This window comes from Lissotriton vulgaris, chromosome 5, assembly GCF_964263255.1.
Source record: "Lissotriton vulgaris chromosome 5, aLisVul1.2, whole genome shotgun sequence".
Lineage (NCBI taxonomy): Eukaryota > Metazoa > Chordata > Amphibia > Caudata > Salamandridae > Lissotriton > Lissotriton vulgaris.
The window spans coordinates 167155006-167180247 of NC_141693.1; the positions used below are offsets into that span (position 1 = coordinate 167155006).

A 25242-nucleotide genomic window follows, 5' to 3' on the forward strand; every position below is an offset into this window, starting at 1 on the left:
ATTTTTTCTGGCATTTAACTATGATCAAGCTGGCCAAAATCTACTTACTTGTTTCCAAAATGTACATTAACCGCATCCGCGCTAGCGGAATTCCGCTAGCGCGCTGGGTTTTTCAAAATCGCACTTTGCGTGACGAGCTGGGCTCGTCATCAGTGTGCGAGCGGGCTACACCATGACGAGCCCAGCTCGTCATGAGTGTCGAAGGGGTTAAGATAATAATTGTTTATAAAGCGCCCTGTTGATTCTCTAAATAAAAACAGGTTTTGTTTTGTGAACCTGAGTAAGAGCCTTACTCGGTGTCAGTGCAAGAGTGATTTCCTACCCTTATATTTGCATCACATATGTCTTTGGTTCTCCCAGAACTAGCTTCAGTCCATTGATTGGCACAGCAATGCCCGCTGAGCACTAGAACTCTCTGCATAGGGTAACACATGCAACCCTGTTTATTCCAAGCACGGATGGCAGCAAATGGAACTGAATGTGCAACGGGATGTAACAGCACCTGTAATGTTTCAGGGACAAGACACTTATGAATGTGTATTGTTTGTCCCCATGTGTATGTTATTTTTTGGGATCAGCCTAGTGTGCGTGAAAAGCTGCATTGTTGGCAGTGGGCTGTTTAACTGTTTTGTGCACTTTTATGGGGGATACCGATGTGTCTATTGTGTTTTTTCCCTTGTGTGCTGTGTGTGTACTTGTTACATGTGAGTTGCCTTTTGTGTTATCACAGCTAGACGTGTGTTGTCCAACCTCAAGCGTGCCTGTAGTGTTTCCTGTGAAGTTCTGCATGTCTGTTGCCAGGTTGGTGTGCGTGAACTAGGACAGTACCAGAGCTCTGGGCAGGTCTGAGCCTGCAAATATAAATATAACTCACTGAAAAGGAAAAACGAAACCAGCACATCACAGAAGGGAGGGGAATGTGCACATGTATCCGTGCAGACACAGGTGTGCCAGAACCACCAATCACCCGAGCTATCACACCCTGCTCTGACACAGCACCCCAGAACCTTATGTGCAGCGCCACTACGATTCCATACCAGTGGTGACACTCGCACAGACAGGCCTGCCAGTGCACCCCAACCCTTCCAGGCTGCGCTCATCTAATCAAATAGAGGGACGGGTCCACACACAGCTCGGCCAGGACACTCCAGTACTGAGGCCTGCATGCAGCTCTATCAGTGTACCTCAATCCTCCCATGCAGGACCCCTTAAATTCCGATACTGGGACCAAGGCACAGCCCTCATAATGAACACAAGTCAGCCCAGCAGCACTCCTACTATGGGACCCAATCACAGCTCCGTCAGTGCACCTGAATCCTGACGTCATAAGTACCAGCTGTTTGAGAAAGAGGCCTAACTATAAGCATTCTCTGGTTTTCCACTGCTGTTACCAACATAGTCAAAACAGCTCAATCCAGAAATGCAGCGCCTCATCCTCTCTTTCTGTATTTGGCCCCTCACATGGCTGACAATACACCTCAGTTCTGTGTAACAGCGTCCCTTTGATCCGTTTCTCCACTGGTGATCCACTGGTGATCGGCAGCGCGCCCACTATTCCACTATAAATATCTGGAATTTATTAAATCCACTATTGCTATGCTTTGCTAAACAAGTACAGTTACTACATAGAGCTGTGCCAGCACATGTCACCCTTGACCGCTTTGGAACTCTATAATATCATAAGCATACCATTCTGTCTTTGCCCCCGCCCTCCCCCCCCCCGCTCACCCTGTCCTGCACCGACCTCACTCTGCTGTTCAAGACACGCCACAGACACACAGGTGCGCCGATGCACCTTGTTAACAGATTTCCCAGGAAATAATACCCGGCGCTTTGAATGTGCACTTTAGAGAGGGCCAAGCAAAATGCTCATTAACATTAAGTCAAATTTAACTTACCTTAGGCTCCGCTTCCCGCCTTCAAGTCCTGACTCCCGCGGCACCGTCCTGTTTGAAATTCCCATGGTGCTCGACTCGTCGTGACGCAGCAGGAAGGCTTCAGGCAGCCTCCCTCCCCTCCCCTCCCCTCCACCACAGCACAGCGCTGTGATAGGTTCGGCCGGCTGCCCTACCTACGTCATTTCTCTGTATGCTGCAGCATACAGAGAGCAGGGAGAGTGGGAGGGGTTACGCGAGGGCAGGGGGGAGCGGCTTGCCTACTGTGTAAATACTGTCTGTGTGGGTAGCCTCTCAGGTTGCCCAAACAGACAGTATTACCAACAGTGGGCAAGCCGCTCCCCCCTGCCCTCGAGTAACACCGCCCACACAGGAACTTCTGCTTTCTCGCCGTGCGAGAAGGCAAGTCAGAAACAAATGGTAGTTATTATCATTGGTGATAATAACTACCTTTGTTTGCCTTCTCGCACGGCGAGAAAACAGGGGAGGCGGCGCCCAAACGCCCCTATGGACCAGCCGCCACTGCCCTTAGTTTGTAGCCCACTTGGAAAATGCCAGCGTGCCAGAAGGGCCAGGCTGGCCCAGCTTGCTCCCTCTTGATCCCTCCACCAGAACTCCCTAATTGCTCTCACAATATTTCCAGTGCTTTAAATGGGCCGTTACTGTCCGGTACGGAGTACCAGCACATTTTTGTTTTGAGATGGAGAGTACCAGCACTTTTCAAGAGAGACGTAACACTTTTAATTGGAGAGTACCGGCACTTCTCAGAAACAAGGAGGTACTCCGCTACAGAGTACCTGCACTTCTATTTTTCCTCTTCAAGCACTCAGGGGCAGATTTATGAGGCCCTTGCGCCACGTTTACGCCGCTGTTGCGTCACGCAAGGCGGCGTAAATGTGGCGCATCCCTACGAACGATTTACAACGTGACGCATCTAGGCAGATGCGTCACGTTGTAAAGCCCTGCGCCGCTTGTGGGCGTTCCGGCGCAGGGTGGGCGTTCCGGGGCAGGTGCGCCTCGCAAAAGTGGCTGAGTGAAATCTATGAGATTTCACTCAGTCACTTTTAAGCCAATGCTGCGTCAAAAGCCTGCGCCTGCTTGAAGCAGGCGTAGGTCTTGACGCAGCATTGTTAAAATGGGGCACCCTCGAGCCTTGCTGGAGCTGCGTCGCGCTTGCGACGCAACTCCAGCAATGCGACACATTTCCGGCACAGATGCGTCACGCATCTGTGCCGTTTTTGCACCATGGTGCGCTGCATTATAAATGCGGCGCACCATGGCTGGCGGAGCTGTGGCGCACTGTGGCGCATGTTATCTGGCGCATCCCTGGGGATGCGCCAGTTAACATAAATCTGCCCCTCAATATTTCTATTCATGGTTGGTCAGCATGCATCTTTTCCAAAAAGCCTACCTTGGCTTTTAATGACACAGCAGGGAGTGGGGTGTAGGGCAGCCTTTTGAAGGAGCAAGGCAGCATTATTGGGGTTACACCGAGAAAATAGGCACATGCTTGCTTAGAGTCAGATATGAGATCCCGGTGGGCGCCCTCAGGCAGATATTGGTTTCCTGATGATGAGATCAGACAGCGTGTAACATAAGATGAATGTTTTCCCTAGCTGTTCTTTCTTTCTTGGTGTTCATAATAACTGGTTTCGTGGAAAATATTGATCAGCACAAATTCAACAATGTCATCCTTGGACAGTGAAAAATAAGTATTCTCGACAAACCTGAGAAGCTCTAGTTTCTTGACAGCTTAAGTGCAGGTAGGCATTTTTTTTGTTTAAAAAACAAGATGTTTGTTAGTTACAGAGAAAGAATATCACCAGAGATCAGCGGCGCAGGATGGATTGCCAGGGTCCGGGGCACGGCAAGTACTGTGCTGCACAAATTGCGCCCAGGGTAACCGCCCCGTGCCCACCCTCCAAGGTACACCACTGCAAGAGGTTCCCAAATCTTAGTATTTTTCATGTATATTTTTTTTAATAATTTCATTTTTATTTTTAAATTGAGTCGACAGCTTACCTAGAATAGTAAAGTTTATATCAACGTACAGGCCCTGTAAGCTTGTTCACGTGTAGGCTCATTTCTATGATAGTTGGGGGAAGGGGAGGGAGAATTAGGACCAAGTCTAAAGGAGATTTATTGTAGAAGTTGTGCAAATAGAGGCAGGGGACTCAGTAGTGTCTCAAGAGAAAGAGTGGAGCAATCAATCCTCGGGCTAGGGCCTGCATTTCAATAAATTGAGGCATGGAAACAGCCATACAGAGTCACAATTGGGTAGCAGCATACTACAAGAAAAGTTATGCAAAAAATACAATTTTATGAGGGAACAAGGATTGCTCAAACGGCACACCACTATTTTGCCTGCCGTCCAAAAACCCTTAGGCTTTTCCTGTGATTCTCTTGCTTGAGCGTATAAGTGCAACGGGTTATTAGAATCATGTTTTTATTTTCTGTTACTTCGTTTTGTATCAGTTCAGCTGGTTTATCCTTTGCGGCCTGATCTCTGTGTTTGACCTTTCAAGGGGTGACCTAGGCATGTTAACTCAGGTGCACATCCTTTCTCCTGGACTGCTTCCAGAACACGAGGAAGACCTACAATCGACCGATTCCTGGTAAAACTGCGACCTTCCCTAGCAACAGAGAGGGTGAATCTGGAATGGGAGCACACAAACGATTCCAGGCGTTGCAGGCTTAAAATGTGGATCCTACTCTTTCCTGCATGGGAAACAGAATTTCACAGGCTAAACAACAATACAATTTCACTGGATAAAAAAATGTGTTCACATCACAGGTCCCTCCGAGATCTCCAGTATCTGGGAGGGTCAACTATGCCACTCAATGCATGCACTTTTGTCAAAGTTATTTTGCATTTATATTTTTGTGCATTATTAACTATGTGCAGAACGTGGATTTACTCTCAGATATGCATGTCCACATTGGTAAGGTGCTATTGCATTTGAAAATAATCTGCTATGTCTTGTTAATGTGTGTTTTCCTACTTTATGCTAAATAGGACTCATTTTAACCTTGGACGCCCCCTTCTTCAAAATTGATGTCTCCTCCTGCATGTTCACTGTTAATCATTTCTGCAACACACAGTCAGGCAGAGTCACATTCTTTATTTCCATTGATGTGGCGCTTGCTTTTATGGAAGAAAGCTGGACAATAATGTTTCATTTCCCAAGGCCTTTCCGCTAGCTCACTATGGGGCATATGTACAAGGAAAGTGGTGAAACGTGTCGTTAAGCCAAGAAGACTAACAGCATGCTCAATCACTTTAGAAACGCAGGGCTGCACCATATTTACAAGAATATTGTGCAGCCCCGTGTTTCCCTCTGCACTGGTGCTAATCTTGGTTGTCCAGCACCAACAAAGGCAACATTACACCATAGTGCAGGGGGCCTGCATTGAAGGGAGTGATTGTTTATGTGCAGGAAGGTGTCCTTCCTGCACATAAACAATTTTAAATGGTGATTTGGAAATTCTATGTGTGCTGCTTAATGCAGCACGCATAGAAGTTACAAAACATAATTTTTTAAATGATTGTTTATGTGCAGGAAGAAACATTTTCCTTTATGGCAATAATGTTATGCATTTGCATTGATGATTTCTGTACCACACCTTGTCAATTTAGAAAAAAATCCTTAAAAAATTGTTTCCACTCATAAACTCGATCATTGAGTCTGTCCTTACTTAATGACTGTATTTTTGACATGCTGCAAGGTGCCTTATCTCGTAAACACATTGCCTCATGAAATTGAGGTTTAAACCCGTCTTTGATTCATCTACCTGTAGGCGTGCTGTTAAACTAATATTTTTGAGTGAATAGATTTAAGAGTTTCCTATGTCCATACGTTCTTCCCCAAGACGGTTTCCACAAGGGTTTGGCAAAGAATTCTTCTTTACAAATTTTACGGAAGGAGGAATACACGGTTTTTATCAGATTATTAATTACCATTCTAATTTAAATCAGATCATAAATACTTTCATAACATCAAAGAACTTTCATAGCAGTACCTCTGTAGACTTTTCTCCACAAGGATCTCCCTGCATTTGACAAGTTAAAGCAGGATTAAGGACCAACAGTACTAATCAAATGGGGTAACACTTGATATAAGAAAATATGCAAGTTGATATGCAAAGAAGGTGGGAGCTATCATGGTCTTTGTGCTCTAGAGTTCCTAGTGCAAATATTGCTCAGGGGGAAATTTCTTGCATTGGATCCCTTTCTGGTTGCCTCCTCTAAGGAACCTGGCAGTCCTGTTTAATGGAGGATGACGTGGGAGAGACTGCCTATGTCTCTGCGAGTTCTTATTCCACCATATATGATTGCTGTAATCTATCCTTACTGAGGAAGTGTCAGGCCTATAACAGAGTAGAGTAGAGTCTCGAAAGGCACCTCTTTAAAGGGTATACTGTGTCAGTTTCCCTAACTCAAAGCTCATTTCAAGGGTCTGGATCTGAGTTCTGCCGGCCACCAGGCGTAGTCCCACAGTAAGGAGTGTTTTTCGAAGATCATGACTTCCGTCTTGTGGGTGTTTAGTTTGAGATAGTTGTTTTTCATCCATTCTAGGACCTCGATCAGGCAGGTGGAGAACTTGGTCTGAGTGTTAGAAGTTTTGTCAGAGATGCAAAGTTTCATCTGAGTGTTGTCAGCATAAGACAAGATTTTCATTCCAGGGGTTTTGGTGATTCCTGTGAACCGGGATATCTAGGTGTTGAAGTGCATTGGACAAAGTGATGAACCTTGTGGTACTCCACTGATGAGGTTGTGGGAGTCCGAGCAGTATGAGGCCAGGAGTATATCTAGCAGAATGCGGGGACTTGGATTCTTGCTTCATGCAGCCATTGGATGATGGTGGGAACTTTGTTGAAAGCCACAGAATGGACCAGGGGGATGAGAGAAGTTATGTCTCTTCTGCCTCCAAACATAGAAATGTTGTCTATTGCGGCCTTGATGGTTGTTTCTGTGCTTTGGTTCGGCCTGAAGTCGAATTGAGTGTTGTTGAGGAGATAGCTTTCATTGAGTTGGTGGCTAGGCATTTGTTGATCAGGTTTTCCAGGACTCTGGCAAGTTATGGTGGCAGGGAGATGGGTCAGTAGTTGTCTAACATTATCGGGTACAGAGAGGGCTTATTGAGATTAAGGAATACTATATCTTGTTTCCAGGTGTCGGGGTAGGTGGCTGTGGTGTTGGGGGTGTTCAGGATTGGGGTGACTGCTAAGCTGATGGGGTCCAGTTCTTTGACAAAGATGTGGCGGGGGCAGTGGCCCAAAAGGCTCAGGAGTGGATGTACTGCATGATGGTTACTGCTTCTTCTGTGGTGATGGCGATTTAAGTGGAAAAGGAATGGTGATAGTATCTGAGGGCAAATTTGAAGTTGTACTCTTCCGTGTACCAGTTGGCTTAAGGTCTGGTTCTTGTGGTCGGGTTGGGTTTGAGGGGAGCCAGGGTGTCTGTGCAGACAGTAATGCAGCCTTTTGAACTTGGAGATGGAGGCTGGGAGCTGTTGTTTTGTGGAGGTCGGTGTTCTTGGAGTTTGGATGTCCAAGACGCTTGTAAGTAAGGTCATTAGTAGAGCATGATCGTGACACACATTATAGTTAATTGACTGAATTATAAATGGTTAATGGGAACATTATGGCATTGAGAAAAGCATTATTGCTGAGCCGTGTCTGCCAAATTAAAGTGAAGACTGTGAACTAAAGAGTGCTCCGTAATTTCCTGGTATGCGATTTTGGTGGTTAATGCTTTCGTGACGGCCTCAGTCACGACGGAGGCACCCGCCGGCAAGTTGTTCGGCAGTGTTTGTTGGATTTGGTATGTGTATATATATATATATATATATATATATATATATATATATATATATATATATATATATATATATATATATATATATATATATATATATAGGTGCCTGCTTGACGGGGGTGTACCTGTCACATACACTCGGCTCCAATCATCCTCCAGGATTCCGCCTGTACAGATACGCGGCACTCACGGGGATGGTTTTTCAAGTGTTTTATTTAAAAAACCTCTAGCACATCAAAGACGCGTTTCGGCGTTTAGCCTTTGCCAATTTGCTCAACAGTTGGCGCCATGTTTGTTCGTGTTTATATATGCATCACTTGATTTACTATTATGAACATAGAGAGTGGACTATCAATACCCTTTCAACACATCTCCATTTTACAGTGTGCAAATGTGTAAATGAGACGCGATCAATATCGCAAACCTTAGAATTCTCAAAACATGTCATATGACAGCAAAATGAGGTCAACCGGGCCGCACTCCCGAAGTGGGGTTTAACACTTTCTTTTATTTTTTACATAGATTAAAGGGGCTGATTGCGTATTTGATCAACGCGTTTTGGTGTTCCACCACACCTTGGTCACGATCAACTAGCCCCATAATTGGCTCACAATTTAAGACACTTACAAAATTCATGACATCATTTCCTGTCATCAGTTCAACCTCGGGAATTGTGGTCCATGTAGTTTTTTTGTAAATTTATGGTTGCAACTCGGACCTTGAATATTTTACGATAGTATTCAATTTTTTTAGACTGTCCATTATTTCATCCTTTTTCTATTAATTAAGAATCAGTTTCAAAATCATTTCAATCACATCTTAAGTTTTTATGTCAAAAGTATTTCCCTCCAGTGGGACTAGTCCAACTGTTTTAACAGGACTTGAATGGACCCCATTTATAAGGTCATGGAACTCTCGAGGTGACTCGCAATATTCTGAAAATGAAGAGCAGAGGGTATTTTATACCTCATAACACATGGTTACACTATCACTCTTTCCCCAAACCCATTTACAACTTTGGTGTCTTGCTCTTTCACGTGAAAGTGGTGTACGGTTGCAGACATGAAGTGTGAAAGCGGAATCTAATGTGAAACTAAACACAAGAAGCAGTTAGTAATTTGTTGCAAAATTATATTAGAATCAGTTTAATGTAAATCAGATTAAAAATGCTGAGGCTCAGAATGTGTAGAAAAAGGCTCATGACAATGAAAAGGCAGTTTTTTTGCTTTGCTTAAACTGTGCCTGTGATTATGATCTGTGACCTGCCTGTCATCTTGGCTGCAGCTCAACTGTAATAACATATTTCCCTTCAGCAGCTACGTAATTCTATTATTACAGGTGACTAGAGACATCACATGTTGCCTGAAAGAAGGAAATTAGATATTTTCTACAGGGAATGCAGGTGCCATATAATATAATGTGATCCATAACCTGTATGGTGAATGGATGAGCGCCCATCTAATAATTTTAGTTATCTATTGAATGAGAAACTTGCAGCTGTGATTCCCCATGTGATATTGTTACCTATGAACTATAGGTGAAGAATATGAGTGCCGATATTATAGCTTTTCATGGCTTGATTTGGGATTGGGGAGTTCCAATAGGCCGGATGGTAAAAGAAGGGTTTCTTTGGAGTCATGGATATTGAATTTAGTAACTCCCTTGTAGAGAAGCCATTGATTGCCTAGGCGTAGAGCTCATATCTGATAAGTTCATTGATCGACTGTTTCTGCCTTGTGTCTTGTGTCTTAGGCCTTGCGCAGTGCTACAATGAGTCTGTATTGGTGCTCTGGAAAAGGAGACGTCATTGAAGACTGGTGCAGGTGTGATCTAAGTGCCTTCGACGAGAGTGGACTTCCAAACTGCAGCCCTCTTCCTCAGCCTACGTATGTACCTGATCAGACTTCCTCTGCTTCTGACTGACAATAGGAAAGTGAGCTCAACCTTGGCATATAAGAAAAGTTTTTTACAGCACGCCATTGCCATACTACTGTCTGTTTCTTCTTCAATCACGCTGTTCTCGCAGTGGCTCACACCAAACACTCCCAACGCCTCGAGTACACAGTAGTTCAGTGTTAGGTTTACGCTTTCTCTTACTCCATAAAACACTCCTCAATATCCATGCTTCCACTGTGGTCTAAACACAGAATCAGAGTGCCTCCTACCATAGACCTAACAAGACAGGCTTTTACTTTTATGTCTTTTGCACTGCAAGACCAATCTGGCAACCACCAATCACCGTCTCAAGCTGTATACTGTATCCTCTATCTTATGAGGTATTTCTGATTGTCAGAATCCAGTTCCCTATAAAGTTTTCATGTGTTAGGTTTTTCTCTCTCCTCTTCATCTCAATAAGACTAGTGTGCATTCTTTCAAATATCTCTCAGAGCGTGTCCATCTCCCTCTCTTCTCTGTGGCTTTTTCTTGTCTGTCTCTTCTCTCGCTATTTGTCTAAGTGAATACTCTCCCCCGAAGGTTCCCAACCCTAATCTGTGAAATGCTAGTATGTCCCTAGCTCTTTGTTTAGCCATCAACCAGAGTAGTTTCCAGGGCTAGGTACTCACCATCTTATCTTTTTCTTCTCAGTCCCAATTGATATTTAATCTCAAATGTACTTTTTATCAGATCTCTATTCCACTCTTCCCATGTTTCTAATGCATCTCAGCATAAAGCTGTCAAGAGTTAGTTAGTTTTCCTAGGTGCTCACAATCCTGTCTAAAAATGGGCTAGTCTGTCTCTCATCTCAGAGCTGGTTAGAGTATGCCTTTCAGATATATCTTTTCCATGGATAGTTTGATTTGTCTACTAAAATAGGAGATATAATCACATAGCAAGTGAAAGATGAGTATCCTAATAACACATAATCTACCAGAAATGCTGCAGCAACCAGCCAATTAAGGACCAACACAATTTCCTTCCATAACCAGCAACTCTAAATGATCTGAACATCTTGCCAAAGAATGCCATAGATCTAGTGGTAGCATAGCATACTAATGTCATGTGACACACTGGGCTCAGCCCAGACCATCTAGACAGTGTCCCCCATACTCTTTCTACTATCAGAGGAGGCTTAAAAGATGCTGAAAATTCATCTCAGGGCAATCAGCATTCAGTGGTAGCAGATTGCGGTCAAGTAACGTCCCTAAGCTCTTCTTTGATCTGCCATGGGACCCACACACTCTTCCTGCAACCAAACTTTCTTCTCTTCGAAGCCTTGTTGTCCTCACTTGGACATCTATGGAAACAAGTGAATGAAAACAAGAGAAATGTGCCTTTCCCCTTAAACAGCCAAAGCCTCTTTGAGTCACACATATGTGCCTAATAATACAGAAGCATTACATCTGACTCATACCAGACACACACTTTACTTTTACTCATCTTACCCACTCACGGCACAACATGTGCTGGCACAGGAAACACTATGTTTCGTGATCACCAGTGCCCACTATGTAGCATGCCAGTAAGTGGGCACCGCACAAATTATCTTTAGGCATAATCTCAGTGCACATTCCTCAAAGAAACATGGCTCACCCCACAGTCCACACTTATCCTTGAATGTCTTAGTACTTTAGACTGCACTGTACAACACCATCAACTGCACTGATAAAATCAAAGAAAGCCTTGAAGTAATTCAAGAAACCGCTATACATATACTTTACAGCAAACAATAAATCTCCACTCATTTGCGCTTCTCGCCTCTCCCCCATGCTTCCTCTTCACCTCCCAGACTGCCAACTTCCATCTAATGATTATGAAGACCAACAAGCGATTCATGGATGAACTCATGAATATCACTTCATAACTCCTTCCTGCAGCATCTTCTTTCTAATGGACTTCAATCCTCATGAAGTGAAGGCCAAGACGGTAAAGAAAACTGGCTTCAATCAGCTGGAAAAAATGAAACATCTAACTATTCATCATCAATTGAACCTACTAAAAGCAGCATGAATGACCCGGTTGACTAACAGTCCATCCCACACAAATGCCAATGCCAGGTGCCCTTAGACTGGCCAGATCAATTTTCAATTTCCATTCATCACACACTACCTACACACCACAGCAAGGTAAAACCTACAACTCAAGAATTCTGTTCCTTCAGAAACTTCCACATCAATATTTTTGAAGATGATTCTATCTCTCTAGCATCCAGCACCCAATTCTTTATACGTGGCAGTTTCCTCCTTAACACTCCCAACGTTCTACAGTAGGTCAATGTGGATGAATCTGTCAAACCACTAAGAGCTTGTAGGGATGAACAAGCAAAGTTATCAACACGCAGATACTAATTCTTTTTACCAATGGAAGCAAAATATTTATTGTCTGGTAAACGAAGAAATAGGCGAACCTACTTTACAGGACAAACACACACATTTGACAGCTCTATAAGCTACCCACAGGGAAGTCTGCATTACAAACAAAGCAACCTGCTACAAAATTACCATGTAAGAGGCATCACATAAAAGCAAATCAGTCTTTAGAGCCTGACATTTGCCAGTGATCCTCCAGGGTCACCCATAATCCACACCACAGACAAACACAATACTAAACATAATGTATTCGTAAATAAGATCAAGAACATTAGATCTGAACTCCAAAGTGACTATTACCATGCTCCATTCCACCCAACAACATATCAACAAGGCCCAGTTCCCTTCTCTTTCTCAGCTCTAATTGATATCATCACTGCACTGAAGGTCACTTCATTTGAAGAGGACTTGTTCTCCTCAACAATGTTTAAGTTCACATAAGAATGATACATACCCATCCTTTATAGGATCAGTGTCTCACTTCCCAAGATTCTTCCATGATGTACCCCTCCACGAAAACATAACTTTTTAATCTTGACAATTTATGACAACCATTCAATCTATAGACAGTTGTAGCATAGATGCTGACAATACACAAGACATACATGATACTCTCCAGACGGATACCAACAATAATCTGTCCCCTTATCCTTTCCAATCTGTCTGCATCTTTCGATAAGTTGAACGCTACATAATGCTCAATATACTGCCACAATATTTGTGGTTTAATGATTCTGGGCCCGATTCACAAAAGTAATCTGAGACAAAATCCTAACTTTACGACTTTTGTTATTCACAAAGGACATTTAGGAGTACTAAAGTTAGGATTCCTAACTTTAGTACTTCTAAATGCATTTTGTGAATACCGAAAGTCGTAAAGTTAGGATTTTGTCTCAGATTACTTTTGTGAATCGGGCCCTCTGTGCTTTAGTTACCATTCCCTACATTGCCAATATGGACAGGTCAGTCAAGAAAAGTATCTCCGCGTATCAGTGATGCTCCTTCACTGCTGGTGTCCATACCGATTCATACTTTCCCTTGACATCTTTAACCTCTGCATGGTGTCACTTTTAGTCAACTCGACAACCACAAAATCAAAATATGTCATTCGAAGGTTTGCTAACACTTGCAAGGGTACTTGTGCGGTGCCACAAAATATTGCACTGCGCTTGCAGGCTGTTATAATGTATGGCAATTTACTGTTGCATTTTGTGTTGTGTTGTGTTATGTTGTACAGCATCTTTGCTTCCTGGCAAAACTTTAGTACATTTATCCTCAGATCTCTTCATGAGGTTCTCAGCCATCAAAGTCATCCACTGTCCCGGAGGCTGCCTCTCCCTCATTCAAGCATAAATGTCCAGCAACTACCACAAGCAAAAATGTAAACAAAAAAATGGCTATTAATCAGCATGCCTAACAAAACTAAAAGTCCAAGAATAGGTGACATACAGGGATCTAGCTGGCATCATCACAGCTACCCAGGGACACCAGACTGTTTGCCTCCACCTTTGACAGTGACTAGTCTTTCCCGAACCCTTTTGCCAAATAAAAGGCCAGATCACCTGGTATCATATCCCTCTTCTCTGAAGGGTAAGCTATTCCTATCAGAAGAAGACTTTTTAACCAATGAGGAGAGGTCTGCAGTGTGGTGATAACAGACAGAGGTCTCACAGCCCAATACACCTCGACTTGTGTGAAGATTAAGCTTTCTGAAACAGTCATGACAGGGAAAATACCGAAAGACAGTGGATTAAAGCAAGGGTGTGTCCAGCCCCCTTTTATTTAATTTGTATACAGCTGACATTTTTTTGGCCTTAAAACATGCAAGTCTGATTCCACCAAAAATGTGAGCATCTAAAAATACACTATTACAATATGCTGATGATATAGTGATACTGGACCATTCGCAAGTGGGTATTTAAAAATCCCTGAGCGAGCTTCACATACATAATGAAGTTAAAAAAATGATTGTCAAAGAGCCGAAGACAAAAGTGGTTGTCTTCGAACAAACTAAGAGGAAAGCAAATACTGTTTGGAGTCTGGGTACCCTAAAAGTCCAAAAGACAACCACCTACAATTATCTGGGTGTGTGGCTGACAGCAAAGGGAGGAGCCAAAACTCACTTGGGCCACCTTAAAACGAAGTCAGCACTGATCATCACGAGATGAAGCCAATTTAACACAATCTTAGAGAGCCCATCCACAACACCAATTAGATGGGTTCTCCAGGCGTCCCTTTTGCCAGCAACTAACTATGGCCACGAGGTCTTTCCGGACAATCTCACCAAAACACTTGACAAAGTACAACTCCTAGCATACAGGATAATTTTTAGACTCCAAACCAAACAAGAGGTTACATGATCAGATTAGAACTAGGTTTGGAGGTTCAAATGTGGTCTAACATGGGTGCGTTCCTAAAATACCAGTATAGGATCATTAAGGCACCACCAAACACCTTGAAATCAATCTTCCAACAGATCGTCATCCTAAAGTTGAACCCTTGGTTGAATTATTTAAACAAATTAGTGGACTCACTTCAAATAGATCTGTTAGTGCTAATCAATAAATTGCTTTCACATTCAGCCCTGAAAAAATCATCAAAAGGCAGATAAAAACAAAGTAAATGTTATCTGATTTGTCAAAATTTAAATCAAAGAGTACTCTGGTATTTGGAGCAGCGGCCACTTCTTACGACACCCATTAACAGCCGTAGCTGAGACCAAAGACATACCTTCGGTGAGCAATTGGAAAGACATGTTTAAAACAAATCGTGGTTGCGAGGTTGATGTGCCTACAGGCTAAAGAAATTAATTCAAAATGGCACTCCCTTTCCATGATAGTTAAGTGTACACTTTGCGGATACCAAAAGGAAATGTTTAACCAACTTTTGTGCTGCTGCCCGCACTCTTGAATGCCTGTCACACCCTGTTAAAGCCCTTGTTTCTCACACACGGGACACAAACCTGCAAAAAGGCTATGAATTTGGTTTTTAACATAGTGGAGCTGTGTGACTTGGCAAAATTAGGCAAATTACATAAGCCTGTTACAAGTACTACTTAAAGACACTGACAAATCTGATCACTGCCCCAACTAAGATCACCATGAACAATTGAATTTTAACATTTTGTATGATTCGCTTTTAATATCTGTTCTGATTAACCTTTTAAATGCTTTTTAGTAGTCGGTCTCCCAGTACATGATTAGATTGATTAGACAACAATTTGCTTTATGGCTTCTGGAGCGCATGCACTTTAAGAACTGTTTTGCACATTTGAACTACCTTGCTCAGGTCTGAGTAGACATTTATCCATGACTCTCAAACTTTCACAGGACTCAATAAAAACTGATTGTATCTACTTTTGCATTAAGACAATACGCACTATATGTACCTTTTGGACAGCCTTGCCACTTTAGCACACCAATGATCTGGTTTCAGCCTTTGCTTTGCCAATGAACTTACAACTTTTACTGTTTTTATTCCCATCAGATAAAACCTGATTTGCATTTAAGTTTTTGTACACACATTGCAATGATTTTAATTAATTATTCAATGTAGGAACGAACTAACTGACAGACAGTGACCTGTTTCTCGGGTAATTGTTGGTATGGCGACCTCTCATACTTACCAGAGACTCTATCAGCATATATTTTGCACCCCCCCAACTTGGTTCAGAGAAGTCAGGCAACACAAGAATCATAGGCCATATTGATGGAATTTGTTGCGCAGAGCCGAAAAACAAGTCACCTTACTGCACTGCCCTGCGTCACAGGGAAAAGGTTTGGAATTGGCCATATGTATATAATAGAGCACATTTCTGTCCTTTTTCCTTACACTGGTGCACATTTGCGAGCCTGGGGCCAATGCAGGCACCCTTATAGAGTGGGGCAAGTGTGCCTTTGTTGCATGCAAGATTGTTTTTGTGCAGGAAGGGGCACCTCCCTGCACAAAAACAATCCTGAGTGGCTTTTTCATCCTACTATGCGAGCTGCAGCACACATAGAAAGAAGAACAAACGGGGAAAAATAAAGATATTTCTCCTCGTTATGTTTCTCCTGGGAGGGCATATGTTTTTGGCCCATTCCCGGGTTTATAAGTCCTTGTAAATCTGGGAATGCTTCAAAAACCACAGGAGTTTTGTTGGAACACCTACGAAGGCGCTGCATTGCCTTCTCCAGATTTTTTAAGTCATTCAGAGCCATGCAAAGTGGCTATGTGTGGCTTCATGAATATTAATTAGAGGTTTGCGTCAGGCATCTACCACTCTGCGTTGTGCAAGCCTGACGCACAGCTCTCACAAATATTCCCCCACGTTTCTAAAAATCTTTGGAATGCACTTCGCAAGTGTATAAAAATGGCAAGCATTTACCTGATGATTATTAAAGCCTTAGAAAATATGAATAATAAGAAACTGAATGCAAAGAAAATACCTACTATCTTATAAATGTTATCTAACAAATTCCTACATATTTTTTTTCTGTTTTGTAGAAATGTACCCTAGACCCTCGCACCTTCCGTCAGCTGTCATTAATCTAAGTCCAAAGGCAAATCACACTTTTGTCTTTCAAATTGTCTCCCAGGAGAGTATTCCTCTGTCTGGCTGCTGGCCAGAGCACTGTCTTTCCAAACTATTTGCAGTTAGTATAGAAAGTGTGAATAGGCACCGCTTATTTCCCAAGATGACTGTGAGAATACGTCATGGGAGTCACACTATGAGACAACCGTGCTAGCAATGAGAATTCTGTTTTCCAGAGTGGCTTATACACTTTATTACAAAAGCATTAGTACTAATAAAAGCAGAAATAGGAGAATTATGAGCGCATATAGCACACGATGAACCTGTAAACTTTCATAACATAAGATACAGTACTAAAACCCATTTTATATCACACTACCAAGTGGAAAGGGCCAAAGGTCATAAACATAATAGTCTGAAACACCATGTACCAGATTCATGTGCCACATGGATGGAGGCAATGCGTTTTTCGAAGGTATCCCCACCTCTTCACTGGTCTCTCTGAAAGCCGTCCTGTCTGTAGCAGTCAGACTTCTACAGGCTCAAGAAATACAAGCATCTCATCCCAGGCTTGTTCAACATTCCCCGGCTCGCCCTCATAGCCCACACCCTCTTCTTAGCCTATTGCATCAACTACCTTGCTGTTACCACAATTCAGCCTCGGTCCGTGCAGGAAACAGCTGTGGGGCGGTGGGGCCGTGTAAAGGTAGATTCCCCTTACTCGGCCCCATTGCTGTTACTGCGGCCGCCATCATTGCCAAAATGCAAAATGACAAGACCTGGATAAAAATGCTCTTAATCTCCATGCCCCGGGGACAATATTCTTCACAGATCTCATGCGCGTTATCGCTTAATTTGAGCCAGTGGTTTCCGGTGCTCGGCAGCACCGGAACTGAATTGTCTATACCGGTGCTTGGTGACAGTCCGCCACAAGGCGGCGATGCAGTCTAATTTAAAGATGGCCACAGCAACAGTTAATTATCACTGCCCAAGCTGTTCTTATAGCTTTGGGGCCTGAAATAGTCAGAATTATCACACTTGTAAGAGTGTGACGATTAGTAGTTGTGTTGTTACTGCCATTAGCAGCATCGCAGGGGCAATGTGTGGTGCGAGCTGCAGTGGCCTCCTGACTAGAGCCCTGGCTCTTATTTTTTTTTACAAATTAAGTACTTCAGAATGGAGACAAGGAAGCACAGGCATCTCTTCAAGGAATCCCTTATCATCCAATGCCAGCCCTTGTATTTCTGCATGTCTAGGAGTCATCACCTCCTATGCTCCTTTTTCGTACCCCATCTTCACTTGTCCCTAGCCCCGTCTACCTGCAAGCACAGTTCTCCATTGCTTCCTAGGTAGGTTTACATTATGGACATCTCTAAACCCCCACAGAGTAATTCAGTGATAGTCTCTCAGACATTCCCCTGGGTCACTTCTTCCTCTGGTATGAAGGTGTTTAGTGCTTGCCTGCCACACTCTTGCTTCATCTCATTGCTTCTTCTAGCTTCCTAGTGCTCATCTGTCACACACTGGTCCTGGACCAGTCTCCCTGAGCCAGCCTAACACACAGTTTCTGGTGTTAGAATTACAAAATCTTCTATCCTCTAATTCAGTCTATCTTCAGATATAAATATGTCCAGTGCTAGCCCATCACTCTCACAATAGACTCTCCCCATGATCTAGCATTCTCCCAGCATAGAGTTGATCAGGGTCAGCTTTCCCACTACTTATCCCATGGTCTGTTTGTCTCACTGTATAATGCATTCAGAGATATCCTGTCACCCTTCTGTCTTCTCCTTCCAGCAGAGAGTCACACCCATCTTGCTGGGGTCAGTCTCTCTCAAAGCATAGATCTGTCCTCCACTAGGTAGCCACCAGTCGCTCTCTTCAGTTCTCTGCTTATCTATATAATGATTCGAATATTTCCAACCAAGGGGTAATTATGTCAGTATATCAAGAATTGATACAGGCAAAACTCCAATAGAAATACGCCTTCCTTTCTGCTTCAGGTTCTCCAGTTACAGGCGTTCTCTCTCTTCTTTGTTTCCTAGCTTCAGCCTGTCTCCCACTGTAGAACCCTCCAGCTCTGTGGTTGCTTTGGAGTGGATGGATGTGCAGCCATCAATTGGGACCAAGGTCTCTGATTACATCCTTCATCATAAGAAAGTGGATCAGTACTCGGACACAGATTTATATACAGGTATGTGCTTCAGTGGAACCAAATAAACATTTCCTCAAGGCTTCACTGGGTGGGTGTTGTGTCAGAAGATGCCACCAGGTTGGCTTTTGGTTTGTGTACCCAAGCAGTTTTTGTAATGATCCCCTATACCTCAAATGTCTGTTCTGATACCCGTTTCCCCAAAAATCTGAAACTGCACCCTGCCTCCCCTTCACTATTCTTCTTGTGTACCATTTGGATTCCACTTCCACCTGACTCCTTCCCGCCACCCCCTTTCGTTTTTTTCTTCCACTCTTCGTCATGCACCCTGGGTTTGAAGGCTTCCTAGAATTACAATGCTAGCACCTCTCCCACCAGTGTCGTACCAAAGGTGGTATAAACGGCTTTTCTATACCTCTACTACCATATCGTATAAATCATGTTATGTCGTGCATCGTTCATTCTCGATGACTTAAGGAAAGTGCACCCAAGGCCAACACCTTGACTTCCTCCCAAGACCTCCGAGTTCCTGTCCCATTTGTCAATTTATTCTGCACAGTTTCTGAAAAGGAAAAAGGAATCAAAGATAATCAATAAGTGGGGAACACAAAACAAACTGGAGACCATTAAAAAAATAAAGAATTTGCGTTATCTTCAATGGTTGTTCAAAACGCAAGATACCACAAGACTTGGGATAGGACGCTAACTCTCTGGTTTGCCTGGTAAGACATGCTTCACACAGCCCATGAAAGGGAGACTGTCTCCATCTTCCAGGGCTAGTAGTATGCACAGAATTTGAGTGCCCAAACACTAATGTCCCCATAGTGTCAATCAAAGATGGACATCTCCCAAAACAGTCTTGTCTGCTCCCAACAATCAGTACCCAGTCAGCAAATCTCCCTTCAAAGCCTAGTTGTACTAAATATACCTTAAAGCCCAGGCTCATGCTTTGGAACTTGGCTTATCTCCTCTGCTGTCAGGAATTCGACCTTGAGTATGCATCACACACTCACACATTTTCCTTTGTTCTGTCCATTGAATCAGCCATTGGACCTTGCCCCTGGGATATATCTGCTCATGTGTGAATTAGAGGATCCTGGTTTTAGGATCAGGGCTGATTAAGCCCTGTTATACCCTGACTCGTGCTGATGAGATCAGTCCCTGAATTCTTGCTTTGGAATCCTCCACTGAATAGTGTCTTTGAGATGCACTATGTGACACTGACTTTGGGATTATGTCTCTAGGGCCAGCTGAAGTAGAAGATTTAGATGTTGATATCTGGGATGAAATATGAAATGCATAAGCATGATGATCTCTGGTAAACACCTCCAAATCCTTCTCACCACTACAGAAAGTCCTGGTAGCAGGGCTGCGTTTCTATTGTCAACCTATGGAAAATACCTTCCTTGCATCACAGCTGAATTTGGGAACTGCTACCATCTCACACTATCAGTAAAATCACATGTGGTTCTGTTGTAATTATTTCCACGACATCTATTTGTTTTACTTTTATGGGGAGGTCACGCAGTGAACCTTACTTGCATATATTATTTACACGTATTAATTTGCTTTTCATAATAAAAACCACCAACCTCATCATTTCTTTTCAAAATATATTGTCTACTTGATTCCAAAAAGTCTTTCCAATACAGTATATCAGAATTGAAACAGGGTGTGCAGGTCCAATGATGACAAACGAGGAGCTCGTGCAGTGCAAAAACAGTGCTGCAGTTAAAAAAGAACAAGTTCATCAATGAGATTCACATATTCACTCATATTGTAAAAAGGAAATGATGAGTCTGATGGTTATTATGTAATGCAAATTAATATGTGTAATTATTATGTCTGACTGAGATTCATTGTGTGACCTCTCCTAACAGGTAAAAGCATAGAAGATGTTGAAACAATACCGACAGAACCATATGTGATTAGAATGATTATTTGCCCAGTTCCCCCATCATCTATTACAAACACCATCTCAAACTCTTGCCTCTTTTACCTGAATCAAGGCAGACTCAAAACAGCCAGGGATAAGAGCTGTAACACCAAACCTTGTATGTGTATCCCCACTAATACTTGTTGGTATTTCCTTGTGGTATGTCACTATGACTGATGTCACGTTCCTCCTTCTCCTGTTGCCTGCTTGCTTATTGGTTCCTCTGAGTGTCAGTTTAGCTGTCTCCTCACCTGACTCTTAGTGTCTATCATTGATACAGAGCAGAAATGTTGCATACTAAAATGTTGTCTCACTGGGTTATCATGTTAGACCTGTCAACCTTAGGGTGGTCTTCCCCATTATGCATTCTCCCCTTCTGTTTTGCTGAATTCACATAAGACTGTGCACTTTACCACGGCTAACCAATGCTAAAGTGCTTTTTCTCACTCCCTAAATCATGACAAAATTAGCTTACACCTGATTAACATATTTAATCTACTTAGAAGTCCAGAATAAAGTGGTATACCATATACTCAGGGCCGCTAAATTAAATGCTACTCATAGGCCTGCAGTACATATTGTGTCACCCTCTTAAGTAACCCCTTAAAATACAGATTGGATTTTTGTTGTTTTGGTGTCAATTTATTAAGTTTTCCTCTATTTTTCTAAAATATTGTGGGATGTTTTTTGTACCATGTCTTTATTACTGTTCTAGTGCTGCATAAATACTTTAGATGTTGCGCCTAAGTTAAGCCTGACTGCTTTTGCCTTGACGCCCACTGGGCTAAGTTGCGCGGTTATAAATCACATTTCATTTCATTTCATTTTGTGCCAAGCTACCAGAGGGAAAAAGCACAGACTAATTTAGGGTCTCTTTGTGCTTCACCCTTATAAGGAGTGAGGCTGTTGCTTCAGAAGGACTCATTCCCCATCAAACAACCCAATCTCTCCAAGTATACAATGGCGTTCACAGTGTTTCTGCAAGCTTCATGTCTGACTCCCCTGTTGGTCCTATTCTAAAAGTACATTCTTGACTGTAATAGAAACATATCTAGCTACTTCATTGACTTCCAATTCTGTCTACAAGCCAGTGGTCTTTGGATCTCCCAGTCTTGTTACCACAGAGGTATGCCATCCCATTCCCTGCTGTTCAATCCAGTTAGCATATCAGGACTAGTTGTCATTATTGCCCTATCAGAACTGGTCATTGAGATAACTGATCCCAATGTTCTAAGTGGGCATAATTACAACTGTTACTTATATGCTGAGTATACTGTAAATTGCCTGGGGTATGCTAAAGTGGCATATTGGAATAAGCTCCCAAGGAAGTGGTAAGCAAGTTTAATGGTTGTTGGAAATTGTGTGCTAACTTGAAAAAATGGACATTGGCCATAATAAGTTAACTCATAAAAATAGTCATGATTTACTCTCTTCGTACAATGGCATCTGACCCTTATGTGCTAACTGGGCATATGTTGAGCCCACCATGATGTGCAGGCTGGGTGAGTGTGAGCTAGCAATGATTAATGTCAATAAGCCAAAATTTGCCCACGTTGACCTAAGTAGAAATAATGGAGACTGGCCTCAATTGTACGGGATAAGGTGCATAATGGCAACATGGCAGGGATTGATGATAAAATGGCATAATCACGTTTGGCATATATGTGCTGAGCATGGTATTCATTGACCACAAAGCGCTTATTGGACATAATGGGAAATGGGCAGGGCGTGCTAACGGAACCAACAGGACACTGTTATGTCAAACTGAGATTTATTGAAACTGGCAGATATTGGCTACAAAGGCTACTGACCATGATGTGCCAATGGGGCATAAAGATGACCAGTCTTGATGTACTTATGGGTTATGAAGGAATGTCCGCTCGATTTGCTCACTGGGTGTAATGGTAAGAGGCCAAGATCTGCTTAGTGGGAAAGATCAAGGCTCTTAATCATCTGTTAAAAGAGCCTAATGGAATAATTCAAAGTATTAATTCTGCATAGTGGAAGTTGGTCATGATGTGCTTTACTTTCTAAATGACAGTTAAGATGCCCAAAAGGCAGCTATTGGAAATGAAGCATTTCTTGTAACTACAATGAAGTTCAGACGGGGCCATTTTATTACATATTTCTTAGTACACATATTAATAATGTGCCTGGAATTACTCAGATATTTACCTGACTTGCCCTTTATTCAATACTGGAAATTAGAAGGATGTTTCCAGATCCACGTCTATTGTTGAGCTTCATCTGGGATCCGGCCTATTCTTGATGAAACATACTGAGTTAAGGGCTGGCCTTACCTGCATTAGGCATTTCCCACCAGGCTGGAAGGGTGGGACTGATTTTGCAGCGGTGGAGGCTGGTTTTGTTACTGGGGGTCGGTTTTTGCAGTGTTGCTGCAATACCAGCCCACAGTAACTAAAGCAGCAGTGCTTCATTCTCGCATGCCCTCCCTCCCCGTCCCCCACCCCCGGGCTGGGGTGACAAAAGTACCCCAGTCCGGCCCTGGCTGACTTTGTCCCAATGGAGTTTGATGACTCACGAACACCTTCAGAAGAACCTGCTTTGTTTTCAGGGCAGCATCCTGATGGGGATGAGGAAGGTCTGTAATTTTCAGCTCCGGCTACGCACAAAACAAATGCCTCACTTAAAAGACAATCATCACTCCTTTTATTTGAGTCTCGTACTGGTTGATAGCTTGCTGAAGCTGTAAATCCTTTGTGCCAACATCAATGCCATGCTAAAAACAAAAACACTCAGCTTGCTTTCACAAATGCTTAAGAGATCAACTATTATTTGGTGGCATGTTGTGTTTTTTTCTAGCGCTGAGTGTAAGCGATAAACATTGACTAAAAGGGTCAAATGTACTCTTCTATGTGAGTAATTACAATAATTACAATTTATATAGCAGTAACTAATAGGTTTTTGTTATCCAATAGACCCTTTTGAGCAACCTTAGAATAACGAAAGATAGCGAAAGAAACAGTAAAGTTCAACACTAAAGCCTTGCTTTTTGTGGCAGTTCCATTACACTGGTTCATAAATCACTGAGCTACATTACATGGATTATAACTTGGGGCCTGCAGGGAAACAAAGATCTAGGCCGCAAAAGCAGTAACCCACTGAGTTGTCCACATAAAATACAAATATGTGACCTGTATGCTACACATCATGATTTTCCGCAGACTTCCCCTCAGCATCACCATACCCCTTTTATCTAATACTCATCAGGGTCGACTTCTTTCCAAGATTGGCAGTCCTATTCTGTGCACTGCAACAGGGGTTTCCCCCCATAAGTGCCATACCTGTTACAGTATCCCCAACCAGGAGGGCTTCTTTACAAGAATGCCATGCCTCTTCTGTGCACTCCAACAAGGTTGTCTTCTTCCCAGCAGTGGCATATTGTGTTTTTTAAACACATCTTCCCCTCTGGAGGGTGATCCTTTTTCTGGGAGTGCCATGCTTCTCCTGTACACTCTAGAATGGTTTTCTTGCTCTGAGCAGCACCAACCCTCAGGTAAACTCCCACCAGCTTAATGGAGTGCCATGTCTGTCTTTACACTCCATCAGGGTTCTCTTACTCTGAGAAGGTCCATGCCTCAGGTAAAAGGCCCCCAACAGGGAAGACATCTTTCTGAGGATGACATGTCTGACCTGTGCACTCCAGCGGGGTTGTCATGCTCTGGGCAGTGTCATGCCTCCGGCAGGGTAGCCTTCTTCCGAGAAGTCTTTGGCCTGCCTTGATAATAAACTCCAGGATGCTATGAATAAGCCGTCCAGTCTTCTGTCCCTGCTATGTGATTTCAGTGGCTTGCGTGTCCTGCAGTAAGTTTTTTTTATGTTAACACCCCTTTCTGGCTGTAGCCTCTGAGTGTCTTCGTCACAGTCAGTGTTAGACCTGGTTTCTTTGGCGTGGTTTCCCCTGACTTTTTGCCTCTACCTACTATATTTTTGACGCTGTGCTGGATTTCGTTTTTGCTGGTTTAGATGTTTTGGGGACTTTGCCACTGCTGATCAGTGTCAAAGTGCAAGCGCTCCCTGTGTAAATTGTTATTGTAATTGGTTATCCATGATTGGCATATTTGTATTACCAAGCAGTCTAGTAAAGTGCACTGAGTGTGCCAGGGCTGGTGATTCAAATACTACTAGTGGGCCTGCAGCACTGATTGTGTCACCCACATGAGTAGCCCTAAAATGGGGTCTCTGGCCTGCCACCACAGTGCCTGTGTGCAGTCAGTGGACTGCCATGTCAACCTGACCAGTGACCCCACTGACTAGGCCGCTACGGAAGGCCCAAGGTACCCCCCCCCCCCCCCACCCCCCGGCAGGGTGCAGTGTATGTAAAAGGTAGAGCATGTACTAGTTCAGGTGACATGCTCTGATAGTGAATTGCAGCCATTTTTGTTTGTTGCTATTGTAAGGCTATATTGCCCGTAGGCTATAATGAGGAATGCTGTGTACAGTGGTTACCTGCATATCTTCCCATAGGAGCAAGATAGGACATAAACGTCTGGTATCCCTGAACTCAGATTTTAATAACACATCTTTTAGCAAAGGTGTTTTTTTAAATCCTGTGTTTGAGAACAGCACTTTTAGAAAGTGGCTGTTCTCTTGTCTGACC

General features: G+C 43.1%; 1 protein-coding gene across 2 annotated transcripts in view; it reads left to right on the forward strand.

Annotated features, from left to right (window-relative positions):
- ASTN2 (astrotactin 2) overlaps nt 1-25242 on the forward strand; it is a 2581355-nt gene that overhangs the window by 2285171 nt on the left and 270942 nt on the right. For both annotated transcript variants that reach the window (XM_086921093.1, XM_086921094.1), the window contains exons 18-19: nt 9466-9599; nt 18579-18727. In XM_086921093.1, coding sequence (XP_086777219.1) covers nt 9466-9599; nt 18579-18727 — 283 coding nt within the window. The remainder of the gene's footprint in view (nt 1-9465; nt 9600-18578; nt 18728-25242) is intronic.